This window comes from Danio aesculapii, chromosome 23 (genome assembly GCF_903798145.1).
Source record: "Danio aesculapii chromosome 23, fDanAes4.1, whole genome shotgun sequence".
Classification (NCBI taxonomy): Eukaryota; Metazoa; Chordata; class Actinopteri; order Cypriniformes; family Danionidae; genus Danio; species Danio aesculapii.
The window spans coordinates 23,572,966-23,598,260 of record NC_079457.1 but is presented as its reverse complement, the minus strand read 5'-3'; the positions used below and the strand labels follow the sequence as shown (position 1 = coordinate 23,598,260).

Sequence of the window (25,295 nt, the reverse complement as noted above, 5' to 3'; positions counted from 1 at the left end):
GCTGGGTGGCTTTTATTTTGTTACACCTTTCGGCGCATACAGTTGTTGGCAAAAACAACTCTTGTGGGACAGAAGAGCCAATAATAAAGGACTATACTCGAGCATGAAGTATTTCCTCCAATCATATTGTGTCTTGGAACGTTGTGGTCCAATCAACGCAAACGTAGGAGGGCGCTAAAATGGATGATGTTCCTCTCCAGCTCATTGTTAGTGCATTGCGTTGATCGGTGGAAGCAGCGGCTGGAAGAACTGAGGTATATCTAAACAACAAATACTACTTTAAAGGCGACTTTGCGCGGAGAAATTATATGTAGTAACGCACAGAAACAGTCTTATATTGAATTTACAACGTATATTGTTTAATTATAAGGGTGTCGGTGTGTTAAAACAAGGGGTGTCTTATCCTCCCAATTCAAAGATGGCCGAACAGCAGCATTGACGTATGATTGTTGGCGCTTTCTCCACGAGATTAAAACGCCCTAAAATCTTATTATATCAGATAAAATGTGAGAACTCGCCGGTATTGTTATGCTAACGATAGGTATTATATTATTTTGCGAATGCGGAAATTGCGATTGTTTGAAACCTCTCACAGATTACAGTATGGCACATGCTTGAATGTGTAAGTTACAGTAAAAACTAACATTGACGCATAAACCTTATGTTAAAGTTTAAAATGTAAACGAATTCTTGTTCATCTTCAGTAGATGTGCATAATTGTGTTTTTCTTTTGCTGCATTTTGGACATTTTTACCCTTTTAATACCGTCATGGCATAGAAGTGCATCATTCATATGACATGTGGACCGAAGGGGCTAATGTTAACCTTTTATAATTAAGATCATGAAAATTGTGATGCTGATGCAATTATTTACAAATCATTATTGAAATGTATAATGTCTTTTTGTGCTTTTATATCCATGCATCTTATTTGTAGATTATTTCATCTGTAAAATTATTTTAGTAACTTTTTTTCTGGATTTTATACACGTTATCTCTTTTTTGCAGTTAGTCTTAAATGAGATTAGAAAGTCCAAAATGTAAAAATATCATGACACTAAATGTTGAAATGCATTCACTGCAGTTTTTTTCTAATATAAAAGTTTAAATGCTTTTAAATTAAGATGCATATACATGATAAACAATGAATAAATAATTTTATAGAAATATACATTTTACCAAAAATGAATTATTTATTTACTTTTTTTTTTTGAATAACAGATTTTTTTTTAATCTACTGACAAATTTGTTGTTATCGAAATCATAAACTTAAGTTTCACGAACGACTAGACCTATCAATCAAGATTCTTAAAAAGTTTCAACTGGAAAATAAAACTAACGAAGTTCGCAAAATTCTAACAAAGAAACAATTTTTTTTACAGTTTTTTCAGAAGGTGCAGTAAAAGTTATTTCCATATTCTAATATTTTGGAGCATCATCATGTTTTATTTACTTAACTGCCTTCATAAAACCTGCAAACCTTGTTCATGAAGTATATTTTTGCATTATCAGTCAATTCCTGGTATTAACTTCTGAGAAGGCATGATTTTGATGTTAGTATTTGATAATATTGATTTTCTTGCCACGTTAGTGATGAACAGGATCCGGATCCATGTTCTGCCATCCAGCAGAGGTCGAGTGACTCAAGCTGCTCGTGCTCAAGAACCTCAAACCTGCTCGTACACCCAGAGACCGTGTTCACAGCCACGACTGGAAGGCCTGGAGTTCTGCATCAAACACGTGCTTGAAGATAAAAACGCTCCTTACAGGCAATGCAGCTACATGTCCAACAAGAATGGCAAGCGCTGCCCCAATGCAGCCCCTAAACCTGAGAAAAAAGAGGCGTGGGTTTTTTTCCTTGCTCATGCTCACTTAAAATAATTATAATGCCTGCTTATGTATATTTGACCATTGTATTTTTTCACATTTAGGGTTTCATTCTGTGCTGAGCATGCACGCCGAAATGCATTGGTTCAGCAGGCTCAAATGCGGAAAGCGTCTGCTTCGGGACCGTCCCCTGAAGTCCTGCTCTCTCAGCTGAGTGGCTACAGTCGTCCAGAACCTGGAGCTCACAGTCAAGAAGGTCATAGTGAAGCTAGCCGAATACTAGGTGAGATTTAATTAGCTTCTTATGCCCTGTTTCCACTCAGTGGTACAGTATAGGTTGGTGCGGGTCACCTTTATCAGGCTTGCGTTTCCACTGCTAAAAGGGTACCAATGGTACTCTTTTGGTGTGCGTGGTGTACGACAAAGTTTCAGTAAACATCATTCTTGCTCAAGAAAATATCAAAGTAAAGCAGTACGGTCATTCACATATCATATGTGAAGCGCTTTTCACAAAACAGAGGCTTATACACATAAATACTTGCCTAAATGTTCATGACTAACCTTTTAATTAACGTGTTTTGATTATAACTGCAGATCAATGATGCAAAATAGCCTACTGTAATGTCTGCAATTGTATAAAATAAATAAATAAATGCAACATGTATGAACACGTACAGACCCTTACAGTCTCCGATATGTTACCAATTACAGTAAAACTATACACAGCATATATTTAGTCCTTATTTGGGTTCAAAAACAACACGTAAAATATAGCCCAGTGCGAACCTCTTATCTGCATCTTTAATCTTCACCAGCTCTGGTAACCTCTGTTTTAATCAAGTAATTCCATCATTCCCGAGTTCATAACAGTCCAAAAGCGATGATAATAGTTAAACATGGCAGTTTGTTCATGTTTTAGGTTGCCGAAAGAATCATTTGCTCCTTTTCTGTTTTTTTTTTTTGTGAGTCAGTCTCGTGTTTGTTCGTTTCTGACAGGATTGGATGTCAGAAGGACTTCAATAATCACACGCACGTTATTGTCGTCAGCATAAGAAGTTTGTTATTTCAAATATAGACGCACTGCGAGCGCAAGTGAGAGCCAAACCGCTCACACTTTAGAGGGCCTTGTAAAAACATACGGGGCATGGACAGATTCTGCTCTTTTTGGCTTTGTGGCTGTTCAAGACGATGACGACAAGGTTTGTTTGAGCTTGGGTCGACCATGGCTTATTATTATATGTATATATTATTACGGTTAAATGTCTTGGCTGTGTATTTAAAACAAGCGGTTCCTATGCTTTTTTTGTGGCTTGTTCCACGAGCAAGTGATGTATCTCCTTAAACCATTGCGTCTAGCTCTGCCTTTTGGTACCCTTTTGTTGTGCTAGGTACACTTTGCAAAGGGTACCCAAACAGTGGTATGGTACGGTTTGCTTTTAGGTACCTTTTGACAGTGGAAACGGCCAAAAAAGCGTAGCAAACCGCACCATACTGTACCACTCAGTGGAAACGGGCCATTAATTTTTTGCTGTTGCTTATTAACCAAGCATTACGACGGAATTTCAAGTGGCTCATACAATAGAGATTGTGCCAAAGCAGTCTGTTTAGTGATAATTCAGTATTTAGTGCAAAAAAACTGTGTGTGTCTCTTTAGCTTATATGTGTATAGTGTCTTCAGGTTTATTGCTGCTCCAGAAAAGATGATGTGGTGTAAACAAAGAAACCTGCCACTAAAAATGAAAATGCTACTCTGAAAAAGATAACAATTAAATTTAATTAAACGCCTATATAATAAAATTCAAAAGTATTAACATTATATACTACTAATATTGGTTTATGTATTATTTAGGGCTGCAGCAACGAATCGATTAGATAAAAATTGATTACTAAAAGCGTTGGTCATGAATTTCATAATCGATCCATTGTGTCGTGTCACACGGAGAAGTTTGATTATGAAAAAAAAAAAACACTAGTTCAGCGCGGAGCGGAGTAAACATGGTCTCTTGCGCACTGATACAGCATTCGACGCCTTATAGACAGGGAAGAGGAGGAAGGGAGTTCAACAACAGGGTAAATCGCTAAAATCCTACATTTGTTCCGTTTTGAAATGAGGACCATAAAGTCCCTGGTGCTGCTGTTTTTACTCGTTATCCAGCTTGACGAGCATGACAAGTTAGCGTTGGCTTGTTAAAAAAAATCTTAAATCAAGATTACAAGACAAGAAAAATGGCATGAGAAAATTAAGTGAGACTTAACTTCTGTTTGAGATTATATTTTAAGATTATTTTTCTTACCCCATTGGCAAATAACAAAGGTTTTTTTTTTATCCGATTCATCGATTAATCAAAGAAATAATTGACAGAATAATCAATTATTAAAATAATCTTTAGGTGCGGACCTAGTATAATTTTATGTCATTTAATATTTTGATTCTATTGTTTATTATTCTTTTTAAAAAATATGAGTTTTTTTTATTTATTTATTTTTATGTTAATACATTCTGTCTTTCCATGTTTAGACGATGAGAGTTGGAGTGAAGAAGAGCAGGATCCAGTTGTTTTGGATCAGACATGGAGAGGAGATCCTGACAGTGAAGCTGAAAGTCTGGACAGTGACCACGAAGACCCTTTGAAGTGAGGCTCTTTACAGTTTTTCAATTTCCATAAATGTCAACTGAGGCATCGATTGATTTAGTATGATTTGATTCTATAGGCATGCAGGTGTTTACACAGCAGAGGAAGTGGCGCTCATCACACGTGAAAAACTTATCAGACTTCAGTCCCTCTACATAGACCAATTTAAACGTCTGCAACACTTACTAAAAGAAAAGAAACGCCGTTACCTGCACAGCCGCAAGATTGAACATGAGACTATCGGTGAGGCTGCTGCTGTTGCTGTTTTTTTTTTTTAATGGGTTTTATGTCTTCAGCCTACATATACATGAATGCATATACACACAAACATGCTCCGGTCTGTTTTTGTGATTCAGGGAGCAGCCTGTTAACTGGTCCAGAAGGCCTGTCTATGAAGGAAAGGGAGAACTTGAAGAAGTTAAAGGCTTTGCGGCGTTATCGACGTCGTTATGGTGTGGAGGCTTTGCTGCACCGTCAGCTCAGAGAACGGAGACAAGCGATTACTGAAGGAGGACCGACACAGGTATGGATGGACTTTAAACCATGATGCACCAAGCTGATGTCAAAAATTTAGCAGGGACACAAGCAAATGTTGTACCTTTTGTTTTGCCTGTATTTGGGCCAAAAACTTTTCTTGAATGCAACAATAGCACCGCATTTGATGAACGCAGGTGCATCCTGTGTGAAAGGAAAAACTGTCTGTATCAACAGATATCAATGGATGATTATTCATTGCTTAGCACTTTGAACATAGTCATCATTTTTTCATTTCATATGCTCCTGCTATGATATTGATATATTGGATTGCACTGGGAAGACAATGTGACATTAAAACTGCCTTCTTTCAATAGCGTCTTATGTTTGCATTACTTTTTATTCTTTTGTTCTAAAAAGCCATTCAGAGCGATCTGTGTCACCAATGGCCTTGAGGCTGATTCAACATGTCAAACTTTCAGCAACCTGAGCCCAACTAGAGCAGATGTGTAGAACACAGTGCAAAAACTAGCTCAACAGATGGTCACTGACAGCTTGGTGTGTCATGGCTATTGTGATTTGGTTTTTTATAAATGCACAAATTTAAGCTCCGCAAACTCATTTGAAAGCCAACTGAATGAAATTGAATTGTCTTAATTTTTACAGTTTGTTTTTAAGAATGTCTTTAATGTCGTCATTTTTTTTTCTTAACAGGCGATGCGTTTAGGCCAGAGATGCATTTCCTTTGTGGAGGGGACACGCTGTTCAAATCAGTGTCTGCCAATGACACGACATTGTGTCTCTCGTATCCTTTACTATGTCTTGTCTATTTCTGACTGTAATGTTCAGGTTTTTTTGTTTTTTTTCTTCTGTCAAATAGAAAAAAAAACATTTTTGTTTTAATTTTTGGGGTTGGTAACATTTCTTTTAATGTTTTGGAAAATCAAATGATAGCAAGGCTGCATTTATTTGCTTGAGAATAATATTAATATATAAACTTATATTATGAAATTATACATAAATATTCACATAATAAATTAAGGAAATCTTTTCAAATTTAATACACTTTAAACTTAAATTTATTCCAGTGACTGCATTCTTTTTAAGGTCTTACTGACCTCATACTTTTGAATGGAAAATGCATATTTATTTCATGTTCATATTTATATATGAAAATTGTTATTGATATTATGTATTGATCATTTATTGATCTGGGCAGAAATCTATATACAGGGGCGCACATAACTTATTTATTTATTTATTTATTTTTTAAGTCTAGTTTTCAAATGAGTACCTGGAGATTTTGGTTGGTCCTCACACTGTTCCTGGCTCAGCCATCATGTCTCATTCATTTGTAAATGCCCATTTTCAAATTTTGAAAAATATGTTGCATATATGACATGTATATTTTTATAACTGAAATCTAAACATGAGTTTGTATTTTAAATTCATGTGATTTGCATATATTGCTGTATCTTAGATTTATTTATATATATATATATATATATATATATAAATATATATATATGGCCGTGCCATCAGCTGATGCTTTCACATTGGGATCAGTTGCCTACTTGCACCAGAGTTCATTTGATCCTCTCCCCACCCGCCTTTCAAATTTGTACTTGGAAATGTAGTTTTCTTTTCAGTGTGCTACGACTGAGCAGCAAACGTGTCTGTTTATCATGATTATAATGTGAAGTTCAAATGGACGAGAACATTTTCTGCTTCTTGTTGTGCAGTAATTAGATAAACAGCATGTCAGTAATTTGTGTCACAAAAGCAAGCAATTAAACTCCCAAATACTGACCAATTTGAAAAACTCATACGTGATTAATAGCATCTCACTTCTATGGTTTGGTGCCATATGAACTGTCCCATAGATCTGTGAACTGTTCATCAGACCACCCTTTCAGGCGGTCCTATGCACACAGACCAACTTAATTTTACATTGTTCCACCAAACCACAACCATTGCAAATTTGCACGATCCTATGTTCCACACTATTAGAATTGCATCTAAGTAAATTAAATCTTATATGCAAAAGTGCTTTTCTAGTACCATATCAGATTTGTATTTATTTTTTAAATCACCAATGTGCACCTGTGTACCAGTTCTGTGCACCCCTATCTATTAGATTATCAACATGCTTTTGTAGCCCTGAATCAAGGCCCGCAGCTTGCTGTAGCTGTTGGTTTCAAACAGCGGCTTACACAAAACACTTCTTAAGGTTTGTTGACTTTCCCAAAATGATCTGATGGGTCAAGTCGATTCATTTTGAAGGAACATTTCAAGTTCTCTACCTCTTCCCACTTCCCATATCTTTGACATTTAGACTTCTTTTTTTACCCCGGTGCTAGTTCTCCAAATCTCCTTAACACTCCACCACAGACATTTACCAAGACAGCAGCCAAGTTTTATTCAAGCTGTGCCCTGGTCTTAAAGACGTCCCATGCGATCGTCCTGTGCACATGGGACAGTCAGAGGAGCCGCGCTGTCCTCTACACCTGTCCCTGCCTCCACCCATGTACCAGCCCGAGCAGGAGTCTCTCGCCCCGGAGCAGCTGGCGTCTCCACCCACAGACATGTACCTCAGTGCCGCCGAGCTCCAGCCAACAGAAAATCTACCTCTGGAATTCAGTGATGTATGATTTGTGTTGCTTTTTTTCTCATTAAAACAAGTCAATGTGTGCAGTCACTCTCGTGTTTTGGCACATCCCTTCATAAGTTGGGCATCATCAGAATAATTAAATCGGCATCTGCACTAAATTTGTTCTCCAGAACACCTTGCTTCGCTGGGGTATCATGTATCTACATGCCTGCAAACAGTGCTGCTCAAACACGTCCCCCTGCTGTGTAAATCATATCCCATACCCTCAACATGAATGAACAACAAGTTAATCTGAATGTTCAACTGTCATCTTCCTCTAATTTTGTGTCTGACATTTTGAGTGTGTGCCCACAGTAAAAACCTCTCATTTAATCTCATTTTTGGAAACGTCTCATTTTCCTGTTATGCTGCATTGCATACTCTATTTTTGTGCTTTCCCATTACTTTTCCCCAATGCCTGTATGCAAAAACAATTTTGATGTTTTACCGATTAACTGAGCTGGTTGTTAGACTGTCATTGAGTATGTGTACGTGGACGCCAATAATCTGTAATTAATAATCTTTAATATGATTAAGACAATGCTCTGACTTAGAGTCGACCATGTAAACCAGGCATGTCCAAGCTCGGTCCTGGAGGGCCGGTGTCCTGCAAAGTTTAGTTCCAACCCCAATCAGACACACCTGGGCTAGCTAATCAAGCACTTACTAGGCTTTCTAGAAACATCCGTGCAGGTGTGTTGAGGCAAGTTGGAGCTAAAATCTGCAGGACACCGGCCCTCCAGGACCGAGTTTGGACACCCCTGATGTAAACAGTGATTTTTGATTAATTTAATCTGATTAAGGTCATAATGGAACTAAAGGAAAATCAAATTAAGACGTGGAGTGTGCCAATTTTAGTTGCACTATTGAAGTGCAGTACAGACATGTAAACACCTTAATTGAACTATTACCATCATGTAGGACTTTTCGCTGCATTTTGCGACAGGATAGTCCACACACACACACACACACATGGCTGTTTGACTCTATTGTCTGCACCTACCGAGTTAGTGAAAGAGCACAGATACTTGCATTGCGAAATGCAGTATTTTTTTTGTCCCCTGCGGCATGCAGAATCAAAATCCTTAAAAACCACACTCTTAAATCTGTTCATACTCGCATCCAATATCTTGCATGTCATGGGGGGCATGCATGAAATGTTCCTGAATGAAAGTGAAAGTTCCTAACTGCAGTTAAAGTCGACAAATTAAAAATTAAATACCCGAAATTACATGAAACTCCAGAAGAAAAGTGGATAGCAAAGTGATGCAATGATGTTAATCTAATTGTGTGCTAGAACATGTAAAATGAGATCATGAAAGGAACATTCAAAAAGTAAATCATGTAAACACCTTAATCATGTTATTGTCTTATTCAGATTAAGGCAAATAATTCGATTATTGATGTCCATGTAAAAGGAGTCACTGTTAGAAAGCAGTTTGGTAGCGTTTTTGAAAATATCAGCTGTTGCAAAAACAATTCTTTTTTTTGTAATGTAAAATTACAGTAATGTAAAAACAGTATATATTTTTATTGTCTTTGACAATATTTACTTTAATTTTAAACAAACTGACTTTAGTTTGAAGAAATGAGTCAATTATTGTGAGACACGACAACCTACATGAAAGGACATAATTATTAGATTATAGCCAATATAATGAATGAATATGAAAGTGCACAGTATATTGATATTAAGACCATATTAGTTATCAACTTAAATTGTAATTTTTAATCAGTTAATGGGAACATATTACATATGGTTCACCTGTTTTGTAATCTTTTAATACTTTTAAGAATTTATTAATACTGGTAAATGTAATTGTTAGCAATTTCTTCATACTACACATACGTTAATTGTAGCATTAATGCTGTTTGATTCTATTTTTTTATTTATTAATAATATATTTAATTTAAAACAAAATGACGTTTTAATATTAACATTTCTTTATTAATAATTATAGTTTGCTGCATGTGAAAATTTGCAAGTGTAATTCACTGCTGGTGCCCTCTAACCCTTTAAAACTTTTACCATTTTTTTATGAGTAATATCAAGTTTTGTTCTGTAGCTTGATAGACAAACACACCAGAAACCTTCTTATCTAATTTCTCCTAAGAACCATGTTTAATAAAACAAATGGTTTTAATACGCTGTAAAACCTGAAAAGTTAAGGCAACTCAAACTGTTTGAAGAAACAAATTGTAACAAATCATTTATGTTCAAAAACTAATCCTAATGAGTACTGTGAACTTAATCCATCTGAGTAAACGAAGCAATTTGAGCACAGTAAAACCCAATAAATGAAGAGAACTCAAACCAACTGAGTACTGTAAAACTCAATAAGTTAAGGCAACTCAAACTGTCTGAGAAAACCAATTGCAACAAACCATTTGAGTTAAAAAACTAAACTATATGAGTACTGTGAACTTACTCCAAGTTGAGGTAATGAGGTATTTAATTAACTCATTACCTTCAACACTCCTTTCAAACGAGTAGAATTAACTTTCAGTCAATTTTGTGTTAACTACACTCACTTCATTTGGTGAAGTTGACTGTTAGGTTTTACAGTGTATTTGTATGTATAATGTATGTGCATTGTAGAACAAAACATTGAAGAAACAAGTGGTGTGTACCACAAGTCATATTAAACATTAGAATTTCTTAATAATCTGAAAAATCATATTAGTCTTCCTGATATTGACGTCACCATTGCAGCACTCTGTAACCAGTAATACTTTCTAATAGTCATTTAAAATCATAACATAAAATAATGAACAAAATTAAAATATAGTGTTTATCATGAGTGGTTAATTATTACATTTTATTGACGTGCAGGATCTTGATGTTGAAGATGAGGGTTTGCAGTGCCCCCCGTCCCCCTTGCTCTTCGACACAGCGCTCGCATTAGAGGACCAAACCATCAGAGAGATCGCAGAGGCCCCCATGGACATCCTTACCGGGGCCGAGCAGGGTGATCAGGACGCCGAACTCTCAGAGAGAGATGAGGTGTCTGTTGAAGACTCGGTAATCACCGTTGTTGCTTGTTAAAATTAGTACATTGAGAAATTCTGTTTCTGTTTGTCTGTTTCTTGGGCATTTAAGCCCTGTAACTCATATCTTGTTTCACAGGTTGACGCTGAAATACTTGAAGCAGTTGAACAAGCAATCCCCATGCAGAATTCATCAAAAGACTCTGACACCAAAACAACAGATGCCTTATCCTGAGCACCTTATGACCTGATTTTCTCAGCTGCCGTGCTGTTTATATTTCCAAACAGTTCATATTATCTATTTAAAGCCATAATTCTGGATTTCTTGTGAAACATTTTTAGCCTAACATTCTCATTACTTTAAATAACACATATTCTGATTTAGATTATGCTTTGTGAAACTAAAAGGACAGCAGTAACAATATACAGTATGCGACGCATGTGCTTCACTACAGAAAGTCTACCGTTTTCACTTTTTATCCAGTACATTTCTGGTTCCATATGATATTCACGACTCATACTGGGATTTGTTCACTAAAATAAACCTTTACATCTCATCTCGTTCTTGTTAATTATAATTTTGCACTCATGAAAGCAGCTCCTCTGGGATAGACTGAGTTCCCACGGTCTTGGAAAACCTAGAAACATCAGGGTAATTTTCAGCCTCGGAGATTTCTATAGCGCATCACCCTGTTTCAGTAACGTGCGAGTTTGTTAGCAAACTTGAGCTATTTGATTTGTGAGTGAAATGTGCTGGGTCAGATCATTTTCATGATTCAAATTGGAATGTTTTATTATGAAGCCGTCTTTTTATAAATATTGATACAGTAAAGAAATGACTGGAGAGGTCATGCAAATTATTCAAGAAGAACAAGAACTCTATTGAGAAACAACAGTGTTTTGATGTTTAGAACATTTAATAGTTGATATTCTTGCTGTGGTACAGTGCTCAGCATATATGAGTACACCCTATTTTGAAGATGAACATTTTATCCATTTTTCAGTGAATATGGCTAATATATATTGGTGCATTTGAACAAGACAGATTTATTAAACAGATATATTTATTAAAATAAGATTTTAGTCAGAACATCTTTACAAATGGAAAGATAATACATTTAAAATCATGCAAAATATTGCAAAACTAAATTGTATATATTTTTGTTTGTTAATTTTTGCTATTTTTGACAATTTTATCTCATATTTTTCCCTAACATAAATTTTGCTGTACTCATTTATGAACCATTATTGTTGGATATATTGTTAGATGAGCTCCAGATTTGGCTTTAGTACTGACTAATCTAATGTTTATGCACAAATATAATATTGTAAACCTTCGTATAGAAAATAATATTTTAAATGAGAGATTTGTGGGGGGTGTACTCATTAATGCTGAGCACTGTATATGCTAGCTGGTAAATGAATACAAAAGATTGGTCCATAAAAGGAACCATTTTGAAGGTCAGAAAGGACTGGATTTGGGAAAATAGTTACATCTAGCGTAATGTTTATTTCTTTATTGTAGTTTTAGAGTAGACATGTTTCGGAAAGGCATACAGGCAACAATCTGTCAAGTGTCTTTAAAAAGAGTCCAAAATGATTTCTGTTCTGTAAAGCAAATAAGTGAAATTTAAGACTTTAAAATAAAATAAACTGGTAATAAATTAATTGTGAATATTTTATATATATAATTTATTATTAGGGGCCACACGGTGGCTCAGTGGTTAGCACTGTCACCTCACAGCAAGAAGGTTGCTGGTTGGAGTCCCGGCTGGGTAAGTTGGAGTTTGCATGTTCTCCCCATGTTGGTGTGGGTTTCCTCCGGGTGCTCCGGTTTCCCCCACAGTCCAAAGACATGCGCTATAGGTGAATTGGGTAAGCTAAATTGGCCGTAGTGTATGAGTGTACTAATCCGAAAAGAAAAAGAATGAATGATGAATGAAATTAGCTCTAGTATATGTGTGTTTCCCAGTACCGGGTTGCAGCTGGAGAGGTATCCGCTGTGTAAAACATGCTGGATAAGCTGGCGGTATAGTCCACTGTGGCGACCCCCGATTAATAAAGGTACTAAGCCGAAAAGAAAATGAATGAATGAAATTAGCCCTAGTGTATGTGTGTTTCCCAGTACTGGGTTGCAGCTGGAAGGGCATCCGCTGTGTAAAACATGCTGGATAATTTGGCGGTTCATGTCACTGTGGCAACCCCTGATGAATAAAGGTACTAACCTGAAGAAAATGAATGAATGATTTATTTTTAATCTAAAAATACAAAGTTAGACATTTTAAAACTAAAATAAATGAATTAAATCTAAATAAATAAAACCAGACTATATAATTTTAACAGCACAAGGGTGGAACTAATGGAATATTATTAAACAATGAAACTTACAGTTGGTAGCAAGCTAAATGTTGTCACAAGACCTTTGATTTACTGCTTAATCCTGACAGACCTAAATAAAGCCGAGTCGCTGTTTGTTTAGTCACGAGTCATGATTAATCAAATCACTGCAGATGCGTAGCGAAATTAAATAAAACGCGTTAACAAATTAAACACAAACTCCATCTAAATAAAATAAACATACAAGTCAAAGCTATAAATGAAAACATGCGTCTGAAAACGCTACGTGGAGCACAACACAGGCCCTTTTACTAAAAGTGGGGCGGGCAACACAATTTCAAGCCCATGACATCACTTTTCCTGCGAGTGCTTTAACCTAAACACGGGAAGAGAGAGTCGGATGGGAAGAGACGACGATAAAACCTCTAATCAGCGGCTGGGAAGACAGATAAACATGTCCACAAGCTGTGAATTCAATAGTACAGTGCAAGGTATTTCTTAGCGATACTCATCGGGGATATTTTCACACCTTCCGAAGAAACGCAAGGATCGCGCGAGGTAAAGAGATGCAATTTTCCAGCTTATCGCACGCACGGGTTGACGTTTACATGTCGGTGTTATGCTTATTTTGCAAAATGTAATGTAATATGGGTTTGTTATGGTGTTAAATGTTGATGTAAGACTGGAAAGGGGAATGTGGGGCATTAGCCATCCGGCTATCTGGGACACCGGTGGGCTTGTAGTCTGTGAGGATGCTTGCTGGCTTGTCGTGATATCCTGCTTTGCTCGGAAATGCATTACGCTTATTTTTTTTTTAAATCACTAATTTTCCACAATCTGAGTTGGCTTTATATGTGTGGATCTCGCATTTTTTCATGTCAGTGCATAAAAAAACAAAAACAATAATCCGTTCTTATCCTAAGCCTTTGCATCAGTTTGGATCCCTGTGTTTTATGTGGTTTAATCTACAGCCCTTCCTCTTTCTACAGCACAGGCTGTTTATAGTTACACACTTTGGCAACCCACAACTTTTGTGTTTACTTGTGTGTGATGAGAACGCAGGCTACATTGTAAAATTGCTAATTTTGGCAGTTCATTCTGCTTGAGACCCTAAAAACAGCAACTAATTCAAGAGTAATTGAGGGTAAAAGCATGCCCCCGGCCCCTCCCCTTTAATATTTTACAGATGTTTTTCACATTTGCAAGTCCCATGTTCAAAACCATGTCAAGAGTACTTTTACAACCTACAGTTCTCTTACATTTAATATTCACTTTACAAGTAGATGTGTTTGGGAGATTTTTTTTGTTTGTGGAAATTGTCTGCATCTCAGGTTGAGTTTATAGATTTTGTTAAACAATCAATACTGTTTTAAAGGGTCGTCTTTTGTGGCATCTCTTTAATTGCGTTTTCCTAATTTGTAATGCAGTTACATTTTCCTAACTGTTCCCTACCGTTTTAATTTGGACTTTTTTTGTTGTATATATGCACAGCTATCTCCTTTTTAGATTTGTATTTGATATTGCTGTATGCATTTTATTGTTATTTTTATTGTGTTTTGAAAACTGCCACTACTAAAGATGCCATTTTTAGGAATTTGATTTTCATAGCACTTTATTTCTTTTCAAGTTATCTGACTTGTAGCTAAATTGTGTTAAAGAGATTTTAATTTTAGAAAAATTAATTCTGTCATCCACACTTGACTTAATACGGACCATTTTCTTTTTCCTGTTAAACCCAAAAGAAGATATTTTGAATAATGTTGGATACCTTTTAACTATTGGCATAGTTGGAAAAAAATACAATGTAATTCTTTTTTAATTTACCCCAGCTGCCAGAAAAAAAGTAAAATAATGGCTGTAAAATTACAGAAATTTACCGCTAAATAATGGCCGTTAAATTACAGAAATGTACCGTTAAATAATGGCTGTTAAATTACAGAAATTTACTGAAATTCCCGATAAATTTCTGTAACTTAATATCTGTTATTTTCCAGAAAATTTCTGTAATTTAACAGCTGTTATTTTACTGTAAATTTCTGTACTTAAAAGCCTTATTCACACTACAAGCGACTCGCAGCGGCAAAGCGAGAAGCGACAGTGTATTTCAATGGAGAGCGAGTGCCCTCCGACGATCTCTGTCTACGCGAGCGACAGTGAACGTTGGCGACCAGGTGGGCATGTCGAGCGACATGACGAAGTTGAGAATTCTTCAATTTTATGCAAATGAAGAGCGACTTTCTTAAGTGACAGCCAATAGAAGCACCAATAGAGCTCACGTGATCCTCTCTCTGCTCGCTCAGAAGCTGTATATACCTACACAGACCTGAGTTTGTAGCAGGTCGCCACCCAGAGCGACAGGCAGCTACTAAGTCGCTGCTTGTCTGAATGAGGCAAAACAGCTGTTATTCTACGGTAAATTTCTGTAATTTAACAGCTGTTATTTTACGGTAAATTTCTGTAATTTAAAAGCCATTTTACGTTTTTTTTTTCTGGCAGCTGGTGGAAAATAACATACTTTTTTACAGTGTACTATGGAAGTCAACAATTACAGGTTTCCAACATTCTTCGGTAAATCTACTTTTGTGTTCAACTCAACAAAATAAATAAATAATAATAATAAATAAATAAGTCTTCCATTCTTCTAAAACGTTATCTATCAAAAATTAAGAATTCATTAGAATCACATCGTTACCATTATTACACTTAAAACCAAAACCTTTTTAAAGAGTCACGAAACACCAAAACACATTTTTTTTAAATGTTGACAGTCATATATATGTCCCATGTTGCTGAAAAGACTATAGGACATATATATATATATATATATATTTCACTAAAAAGTGAAAAGTGATTGTTTTTGCATTGTTGAGCAAATTCGTTCTTCCAGCTTAAAAAGAAAATTAGAAGCAATGTCATGGCGATGAGATCATTGTGTAAATTTAAGCGTGGTGATTGGCTGTCAGTGACATCATTGAGTTTTTATCATTATTTCATGAAAAAGACTTGGTTCGAACCAATCAGCGCGCTCTATTGTGAATGAGATGCAACTTCGTTAATGTGCATAATATAGCTTCGAAGACTCCTTTTACCGGTTACAGTGTTCAGAGAGACGCCACGCTATGTTGCCAACTGTAATTCAAACAAAGAGTCGAAGAATTGTTCAGAAACACCGGCCGCCACTGTTGCGTTTATAAATGTGCCTTAATGAAGGTATTGCTTCCATTTTCCCATGATGAGAGCACAGTTTGCGTTTGGACCCACATGTGTGGATTACAGTGGTCTGCTAACACGCGACTAAAATATGTTTGTAAAGAACATTTTTTTTACCTGAGAGCTTTTAAAATATAGAAATAGTAAAATCCACATTTGCCAATCATCTCCTTTTAAAAAAAGACTTGGTTCGAGTTCGTGTTGATTGTTCTGTCTTTACGGATTTGGTAAGTGTGCGATCAATATTCGTTGTTTATGTTTCTCAAGATGGCAAAGTTAGTATCATTAGCTGTACTCTTTCAGCTTTTGAAGACATTACTTAGTAAAATGAATGTAGTTTACAGTAAAATTTCTACAGTATTATGAAATTAAAATGCTTTGTTTGGTGTGTTTTTAAACGGTTTGATTGGGCGTAGTCAGATCCTTTGAACAGCATTGAACAGCATTTTTTGAATTTCACAAATAGCCCAAAGTGCCTCCAAGTGAAGAATCGCCCATGTATTCTTACGCAGTGCCCTTGGAATTTTGATGCCCAGACAGACCATTGCACAGCCGGTGAAGTAAATAATGTCCCTAAAATAGCTGACAGCAATCGAAGGCGAGATAAACTCCAAATTGCTCAGTAAACCAAATGGCCACAGAGGACATTAGAGGCAGCAGGGGGCCTTGCTCCCAGTTTGCTGATAGTCACGGTTGTGTGGTAATTTTGCGAACTACTCCCAGTGATCACAACATTATCTTGTTGTGGCTTTTGATCTTTTCGCATGCCCGGCAGACATGCATTGTCTCTAATGGGAGTCAGATGACATAGGCAAGATCACATTATTAAAGATTCCAAGACACTTAGTGAGGAATTTGGAATGTGTTTTCCTGTGTGAATTCACCTAAACGATGTGCGAAAATATGGAAAGGTTTCCATAGCTTCAGTTTATCTGGTTGTCTAACTGTTTACACAGTCTGTGTTGTGTTTCAGTGTTTTTTTGGTATGTTTTTAGGACATGCCAATGCGATTTATCCTTGCTTATAGAGCACACATGCTAGCTTGCCCTAGGCATTTTGTGTGAAGCAGATTTTCTAGTTGGACGTCTTCACTCTGCAATGCAATTACAGGCCCATTTCTATCAGCAAAGCAATTTTGGGTACAAATGATTTTTTTTTTCCCGAAAAAAAAAAAAAAAAACTCTGTTTGAATTTCAAGCATTATATGAGAGAAAGAATGACCTAAGTAAATCACAATCACACTACTTTTTCTTTAAAAAAATGGAAATATGTCTATCAACATTTTTATAAAACATATCTTTAAGTAATAAAATATGCAAGTTACGATTATATTTCTTATTATCAGTTTATTAATCAAAAATATGTGGTTTCTAGCTGAATATGGTTATCACCTCGAAACACTTCCTACAGTACATATGGCTTCTAAATTAATATTTAAGGTTTCAATCACTTAAGTTTTTCCATATTGCATTTGTTTTTCACTGCAGTAAGCTTGCTTAGTAGCTCACCTGGTAAAGCTTTGCACTTCTTATCGCTTGCATAAAGCTTAGGCCTGGCCATCACAATTATTTCTTTTTGTTGTGCAATATATTGTCACATAAATTATTGCGATAAGTGATACTATTGCCATTTTAAGACCATTTTATGCCACTGATTATACAAAAAAAGGACATACACACTTTCAAGGGTCAAACACTTTTCATTCTTAAGTTTTAAATTCTGTAATTTGATGTTAAAATCTAAAAGTCCCTTCATAAAAATCCTTGACACTGGTGGAGATGTAGAATGACAATGTCAAAAGCAATGGCTTTAACATTATTTGTGAATGTATGCCAATACATGTATGCTACTATGGAGGTGACGTATGTAAGCAGGATGGGTGATGTATATTGCGTCAACAAAAATGATTGACATCATGTTTATGCATTGCGCCATTAGTGTATATATTGATTATTGCAACCAGCCAGTTAAACAAAGTTTAGCATGGGTGTTATTTTATGTTATTTTCAAAGTGATAAAGTATTATTCTATAGCGCACTTGATGGTCATTTGATAAATACATGAGTCAATGTACTGCTGCGTTCACGTCTTGTCATAATTACCATAATTTCATATTCACGTTTTGGACTAAACTATTATTTACTGTGGAAACACTATCAGTACCTAAATGCGTTAATGTTTACTATATGCACCACAATTTTTGTTTTTCATGCTAATAAAAAAAATTTCATTCAATCCCTAATAATTAGCCTTGGTTGCACTTTCACCTGCATGAAGTTTCACATCTTGTCATAATTACCATAATTTCATGTTGACGTTTTGGACTAAATTACTATTTACTGTGGTAACACTATCAGTACGTAAATGAGTGAAAATTTACCAGGGATGCACCGCAATTTTATTTTTTTTTGCTGAAAGAGAAAAACGGCCGTGGTCATTCTGTGCCGCACTTCCAAGCAGTGTTCAGTATGCTGATTTCACTCTTCCTCCAGCTGTATTCACTGTTTGCAGTCACTTTCACATCACACAGGGAAAGCTCTGCACTATAAAACTCATTAATTTATTGTGCAATGCAAAGACCAGCAATACACAGATTATTAATAAACAGCTCAATATTAAACAATAGTACACTCTCTTTGGATATTCCACTCATGTTCCTGTATACTTTTCTATGCATGAACTGCACTTGTTCACCAGAAAAGCAAAGTCTTCTTGAATAATGTGCTGGCAGGACATGTTTATGTAGTATACTTGTTCTTGCTGCTTGCAATAGTGCTACTGTGCTGTCATGGCAATGTCAATGTAATTGTTTTATTGGCTTGTGTTTTTTTAAATCAATATTTAAAATAGTCAATATAAAAAAAACATTATCAGTCATTTGATTACCAATAATTTTCGGTGTTCGGTATAGGCAAATGCATCCAGAATGTTTGTTTCATTTAACCCCTAATAACTTCTAGTTATATGAGGATGTAAACGCTTTTTTTTTACAAGTTGAAATCTTTTATTATGACATGTGGATGCACCTGTGAGTTTGACGAACCAGGAAGGCTCGTAGTGGGTTCTCAAAATAAGGTAAAACGAGAAAAGCCTTAAGAAAAACGATGACACAGCTCGCTGATGTCACATGCAAAGTGATGGTTTATTTACAGTGTAAATAAACCAAAACAACCCAAAAACAAAGCAAAGTAACAAAATAACCAAGAACAAAAGAACAAACAAACGATATATGTACAACCACATTGATGTACATTTACAGGTCGCAAATCGCTTGCGACACCACAGCTTGCTCGCTCGCTCGCTGCGAATCCTCACCCTTTAACATAAACCAATATACACTAATTAAAAGGTAAATATAAACATCTGTACAGGTTCTCAAGTTCATTATTTAAAACACATCAGACCCCAAACAGTACTAAATTGTTGCCAGAATAACATTTACAATCGAAAATGCTTATTAGCGCCTCTCAATGGACATTTCACTGTTGAATTGCTGTGAAAACAAAAATGTCATTAGCCTTGGTTGCACTTTCACTTGCATGAAATTTTCTTTATACATTATCTTACTGATGCACAGTATCAGCCAGTAAATGCTTGTTTTTAATGGGAGAGGCTTGATGAGCAAATTGATTATCAGCTGATAAGTAATGGATTCTTTTTGATGGTTGATCCATTCCAGATCCTTGCTGCTGGCCGTGAGGGGTTTGATTGGTGCTTTTGACATGATGTGACATGCTGCATTCAACAGACACATGTTTTAGAAGAGTTTTGCTAGAGGGAAGACGAGATGTTGGCAGTGTGGGAGTTTGCCACTAAGAAAAGAGGACCTCAGAATTGCCATTTTTAAATGTTTAAAAGAAAAATAAAGATCTTTTTGTTTTCTCACAGTTTTCTAGTTCTCTAGAGTTAAGGTTTTAAAATATGGATGCTCCGATCAGGATTTTTACAGCCGATACAGAGTACTGATTCCTTGTCACGGTGATCGGCCGATACCGAGTACCGATTCTGATGCTTCAAGCTTTATACTGCATAAAGCACATTTTCAGTCCAAGTATGATACTCAAGATACTTAACCATTAAGTGTGGACATGTCCTGGTCAGGAGCCACTTTACAGAATAAAATAGATTTTAAAAAATGACAAGAAATATCACTAATAAAGCAATTTGGAAACATTGCAAATCATGGAAGAATTCAACATGAAGTTTGGAGCACATATTTGATGCATATGGAGTTAAAATTCACACCTATAAATCCACTACTTCTTTACTAAAAGGAAATAGGTCCATAAACTTTTGCTTATTACAATACGTATATTACTGTAAGTTATATTATTAAATATTATAATAATATAAGTAAAAAAAAAGTTATTTTTTTTTATTTCCCTAATATTTCCAGCCAGTATATAATGAACTTGAATGAAAACACAGAACATTCAGTTCTGATATGTAAAAAGATTTCAGTTCTGATGTGTCCTCTGCTTCTAAACTCGTAAACAAACAGTTGTGATCAGTTCATGAAGTCGGCCAGATCAGCGAGTACCGTTGGAGTCATGAAATGTGATTATCGCCCGATACCGATCTCTGACCGTTCGATTGAAACTTCCCTATTTTAAAACAATATCTGTTGTCCACTGTTTGTTTCCAATTGTTATTGTTATCCATCTTAGTTATTGGTCCCATATTGGTGCATCTCTGCATCTGCAGAAAACCCAATCTTTTTGTTTTGTTTTTGTAATCAAGCACAGAACATTTATGTAATTATTTATATTTATGCATATACTGTATATAGTTTATCAGCCACACTGTAAAAACAGCTGTGATTTTAACGGTAAAAACTGTAAAAATGCTACAGTAAAAATCCGTAACCTGGTTAACGGTATGTTTCCTTAATATATACGGCGAATAACCGTAAATTGACTTTCCCAGAATTCCCTGCATGGCACATCATTTTTTATGCTTGTTGTTGACATTACTAAGGATCTTTTTAGTTGTTTTCCCATCAGTTATGTACATTAGAGATTTATGTTAGATCTAATGTTGATAAACAATGTTTGTGTCATGACTTTAATTTTATACGTGTTACCATACTAGTGTTTATTAGCTGTGTGAATGACACTGCTTCGATCTTTCCCTGCTTATGAGCATTGGTTCATTATGTAACTTTCTCATCACCACCTGCATATGGCTGTGTTAACGTGTCTATCTGTGTAAGAAATGATGTGTAGATGTTAGTATTTCAAAATACAGATATATAACCTCTATAAATTAATGAAATACGGTAGTTTACCATAAAAATTGAGAATTACTTTTACGGTTTGTACCGTATTTTTAACAGTAAAATACTAGCAATCACAGCTGCCGTTTTTTTACCGTAAATTTTACGGATTTATTTTTTTGCAGTGCACAGTAATCATATCAGTGCATCCTACATTATTTCCTTGTGCAATTACTGACTCAGTACTAATAAATATAGCAAATTCTGTAGAAATCTTCTGACTCACGATAAACCAGTTAAGTTTGCATTCCTGTATGAAATCTCTGTCACGCAGCTATTGTTCCCATAGCTACATATTTAAGTAAGATGCTATCTGTCACAGCACAGCAATGCATTTCAACACATTACAACTCCCACATGGCCTGAAGTTGTTACTCTGCTATGTTGTAGCTTGCGAACAGTGCGCTTCGTTGTTTTTCCAGGTTGTGGCTCATGATGTTATTCCATGGACTGGAGCCCAGAAATGGTTTGGGGTAGGGGTGGGGGAGATTGGTGCTTGGCCACCTGATCCTGGTGCACGGCAGAGACGCTGATCAGCTGCTATCACAAAGCAGAGCCACATGAGCCACGTACAAACAAAACCCCTGTGAAACATCTGATAAAGGAATGAAATCACACAGAGGGCTGTGGGAAAATTTAGAAGTGATATCTTGCAGATTCGGCCCCCCGGCTTTAATGCGTGTCGTTGAAAGGTTTATGTCTCTTGATTTGTTATTCAGTGCAGCTTAAGGGCAAGACATCATAGGAGAATAGGCTAAAAAAAGAGCTAGTATATAAACATATTTCCCCAGTTGATTGATTGCATTAGAATTGCTAACATTTTTTTTGGACTGCAAGATTTTTTAAATGTTATGCGTTGATGCAAATGAGGGATTGTGTAATTAAATATGCACTAATTTGCATACATTTCAAGAACAGAAATCTGAGCATTGGACAAAGAGCTTACAAATTCTTGTTTGGTTTTGATTACATGTATGGCTGTTGTAATTAATAAATATTTTTTAGGACTTAAATTAAGCCAATAATAGGAATATTACTTTTAAGGGTGCAAGTGCAAGGACAAAAGAAGTCCTTTTGTGATTTGTATTTTATTTAAAATCTAAAAATGTAGATGATTTAAGTGCAATAAAATAAATAATTACATTTGTATTTTGGATGTTTTTTTCCCATTATGAGGGAATGTTTAAATAATAACAATGTAAGTAAAATGAAATGTTGTCAAAACATTTAATGTTCACATATATCCCAAACCAGCACATGTCCAATAAATCCAGGCCAGTAGCTGACAATATCAGTTTGAAAAGAACACTAAACAACTGTAGTCCAGCATTGTTGTTTTGGTTGTCAAGTACCCAGATTGTCTATAGACTGAATATATGTACAATTGAAGTCAGAATTATTAGCCCCCCTGTTTATATGGAGAGATTTGTTTTCAACACATTTCTAAACATAACAGTTTTAATAACTCATTTCTAATAACTGATTTATTTTATCTTTGCCATGATGACAGTAAATAATATTTGACTAGATATTTTTCAAGACACTTCTGTACAGCTTAAAGTGACATTTAAAGGCTTAACTAGGTTAAATAGTTTAACTAGGCAGGTTAGTGTAATTAGGCAAGTTATTATATAACGATGGTTTGTTCTGTTGACAATCGAAAAAATATAGCTTAAAGGGGCTAATAATTTTGACCTAAAAATGGTTTTTAAAAAAACTAAAAACTGCTTTTATTCTAGCTGAAAGAAAGTAAAGTAAAATGTTTCCATCGTAGTTTATGCTCATCTTTTCTTATTGAATAAGAAGTTTATCCTACTCAGTTAAGTGCTTATGTTTTTATGCACATTTTCTAAATTTATGCGCATCTTGACGTTTTCATCTACCATTTTTTATGCACATATCCAGAATGCGCATAAAAAAGGTGGATGGAAACATAACTACTGAGGCATAGGCATTTGGAGCTTCACCATCTGGCTGGGAGCAAAATCTCATTTAAATTTAAAGCGCTAGTCACGAAAATGGCAAAATTCAGAACCTATAACAGACCGTTTGAAAGAGTTATCAAAAAGAGATCTGCTAGGTATTTTGAGCGGAAACCACACACACACTTGCACACACACACGCCCACACGCACACACACACATTATAGGGACATCAGAAACTTATTTTACATATTCTAAAAAGAGGCATACTGTAATAGGGCACCTTTTAAAGATTTCGTTTTCAGTTTTAAAAATGAGCAACCAAAAAGTATAGACACTTTTCTTTTTTTTTTTATTAAAGTAGTCTTTATGTAAATGTTCATGCCTATTGTGAAAGGCTAAAGCAGAGGTCACCAATCTCTGTCCTGGAGGGCCGGTGTCCCTGCAGGATTTAGCTCCAACACACCTGGCTGGGTGTTTCAATTATACCTAGTAAGACCTTGATTAGCTTGTTTAGGTGTGTTTGATTTGGGTTGGAGCTAAAATCTGCAGGAAACCGGCCCTCCAGGAACAAGTTTGGTGACCCCTGGGCTAAAGGGATCTAAATAGCAAATTAGGAACGCTAATTTTATTTTGCTAATTTGTTTTTTTAGATATTAGAGATTTCACTGTAAAAATACAAATTTGAGAGGTTTTTTTTATTTTTGCAGTTAAGCATTTAAAGTGTTAGCTGAGATTTGATTTTGTAATATGGCTTTTAAAAATCCACTTCAAGATTTATATTTATGTGCCTGTTAATTTCCACAAAAAGTCACATCAAGATCTATATTCATGGACCAATACAGTAAAGTCAGAATTATTAAACCCCCTGAGTTATTAGCCCTGCCCCCCCCCCCCATTTATTTTTTCCCCCCAATTTCTGTGTAACGGAGAGAAGATTTTTTTTGTCACATTTCTAAACATAATAGTTTTAATAACTCATTTTTGATAACTGATTTATTTTATCTTTGCCATGATGACAGTAAATAATATTTGACTAGATATTTTTCAAGACACTTCTATACAGCTTAAAGTGACATTTAAAGGCATACCTGGGTTAATTAGGTTAACTAGGCAGGTTAGGGTAATTAGGCAAGTTATTGTATAACGATGGTTTGTTCTGTAGACTATCGAAGAAAAAATAGCTTAAAGGGGATAATAATTTTGTCCTTTAAATGGTTCTTAAAAAATTAAAAAAAAGCTTTTATTCAAGCCGAAATAAAACAAATAAGACTTTTTCTTCTGGATATTATCTGACATGCAGTAAAAATTTCCTTGCTCTGTTAAACATTATTTGGGAAATATTTGAAGAAGAAAAAAAATTCAAAGGGGGGCTAATAATTCTGACTTCAAGTGTGTATTGGTCAGCTGCTTCCAAATATAAAGAGTTGTTGATTATCATCAGTATCAGCCAGTTTCATAGCAGCACATCTTTAATTATAGTTAAGCAGAAAGTGTTTATGCTTGTGTTTGTCCTTGTTGCATGAGGAACCACCTTAGAAATGTAGGGAAGTGAACTGTTCCTTAATTTAATTTTAAATGTGAAACCGGAGTCTCTAGCTTGCACAGTTCTTCTTCATGCTGTGTTCGGTCATCTAAACAAGCCTCTTTGAACAATTAAGGCTGAGGCATGAAATTGGACCTTTGGCAGTGGCTCTTTGGCAGTAAGAGCCTCTGTATAACCGGACGGCCTGATTGGGGCCCAATAGTCCTGCATTAGTGTGAGAAAACAGAGAGCGTCATTGCAGCAGCATCTTTCTTGTAAACATAAAAGGCTAAAAAGTGTGCTGATGGGCCAGCGTTGGCACAAAGTATCTTTTAAAGTCCCTTCAGACACGCAGGCTCTGGGTTTACCCATGCTGAGTCGGGACGGCCATGTCTGTTATCAGTTTCCCCCGCTGGCGCGTTTCCCCTCACCGGCTCCCTGGCGAAACAGTTACC

The 25,295-nt window shown here is 35.8% G+C and overlaps 2 protein-coding genes and 1 non-coding gene across 5 annotated transcripts in view; all 3 read left to right on the top strand.

Moving 5' to 3' along the window:
* Nucleotides 1-91: 91 nt before the first annotated feature.
* Nucleotides 92-11,128, top strand: kansl2 (KAT8 regulatory NSL complex subunit 2). Of its 2 annotated transcripts, none has more exons than XM_056449079.1 (10): nt 92-254; nt 1,591-1,843; nt 1,931-2,109; nt 4,345-4,459; nt 4,539-4,702; nt 4,816-4,982; nt 5,648-5,738; nt 7,325-7,578; nt 10,417-10,605; nt 10,711-11,128. In XM_056449079.1, the coding sequence occupies exons 2-10, from the start codon at nt 1,593-1,595 to the stop codon at nt 10,804-10,806; spliced, it is 1,506 nt and encodes a 501-aa protein (XP_056305054.1). In that variant the 5' UTR covers nt 92-254; nt 1,591-1,592; the 3' UTR covers nt 10,807-11,128. The 2 variants fall into 2 exon arrangements, with proteins under 2 accessions (XP_056305054.1, XP_056305053.1); XM_056449078.1 differs by lacking the exon at nt 92-254 and adding an exon at nt 402-622.
* On the top strand, nt 7,088-7,224 carry LOC130217877 (small nucleolar RNA SNORA2/SNORA34 family). Its single transcript, XR_008835917.1, has one exon. It is a non-coding gene; the product is annotated as a small nucleolar RNA SNORA2/SNORA34 family (small nucleolar RNA).
* A 2,150-nt stretch (nt 11,129-13,278) lies between the features above and the next one.
* The window catches only part of nckap5l (NCK-associated protein 5-like), a 57,903-nt gene continuing 45,886 nt past the window's right edge, over nt 13,279-25,295 (top strand). For both annotated transcript variants that reach the window (XM_056448682.1, XM_056448679.1), the window contains exon 1: nt 13,279-13,466. The gene's annotated coding sequence lies outside the window, so the exon portion shown is untranslated. The remainder of the gene's footprint in view (nt 13,467-25,295) is intronic.

Coding starts and splice junctions, on each gene's coding strand:
- kansl2 (XM_056449078.1), top strand. Junction 1,844..1,930: donor AAACCTGAGAAAAAAGAGGC/GTGGGTTTTTTT, acceptor TTTCACATTTAG/GGTTTCATTCTGTGCTGAGC. Junction 7,579..10,416: donor TACCTCTGGAATTCAGTGAT/GTATGATTTGTG, acceptor ATTGACGTGCAG/GATCTTGATGTTGAAGATGA.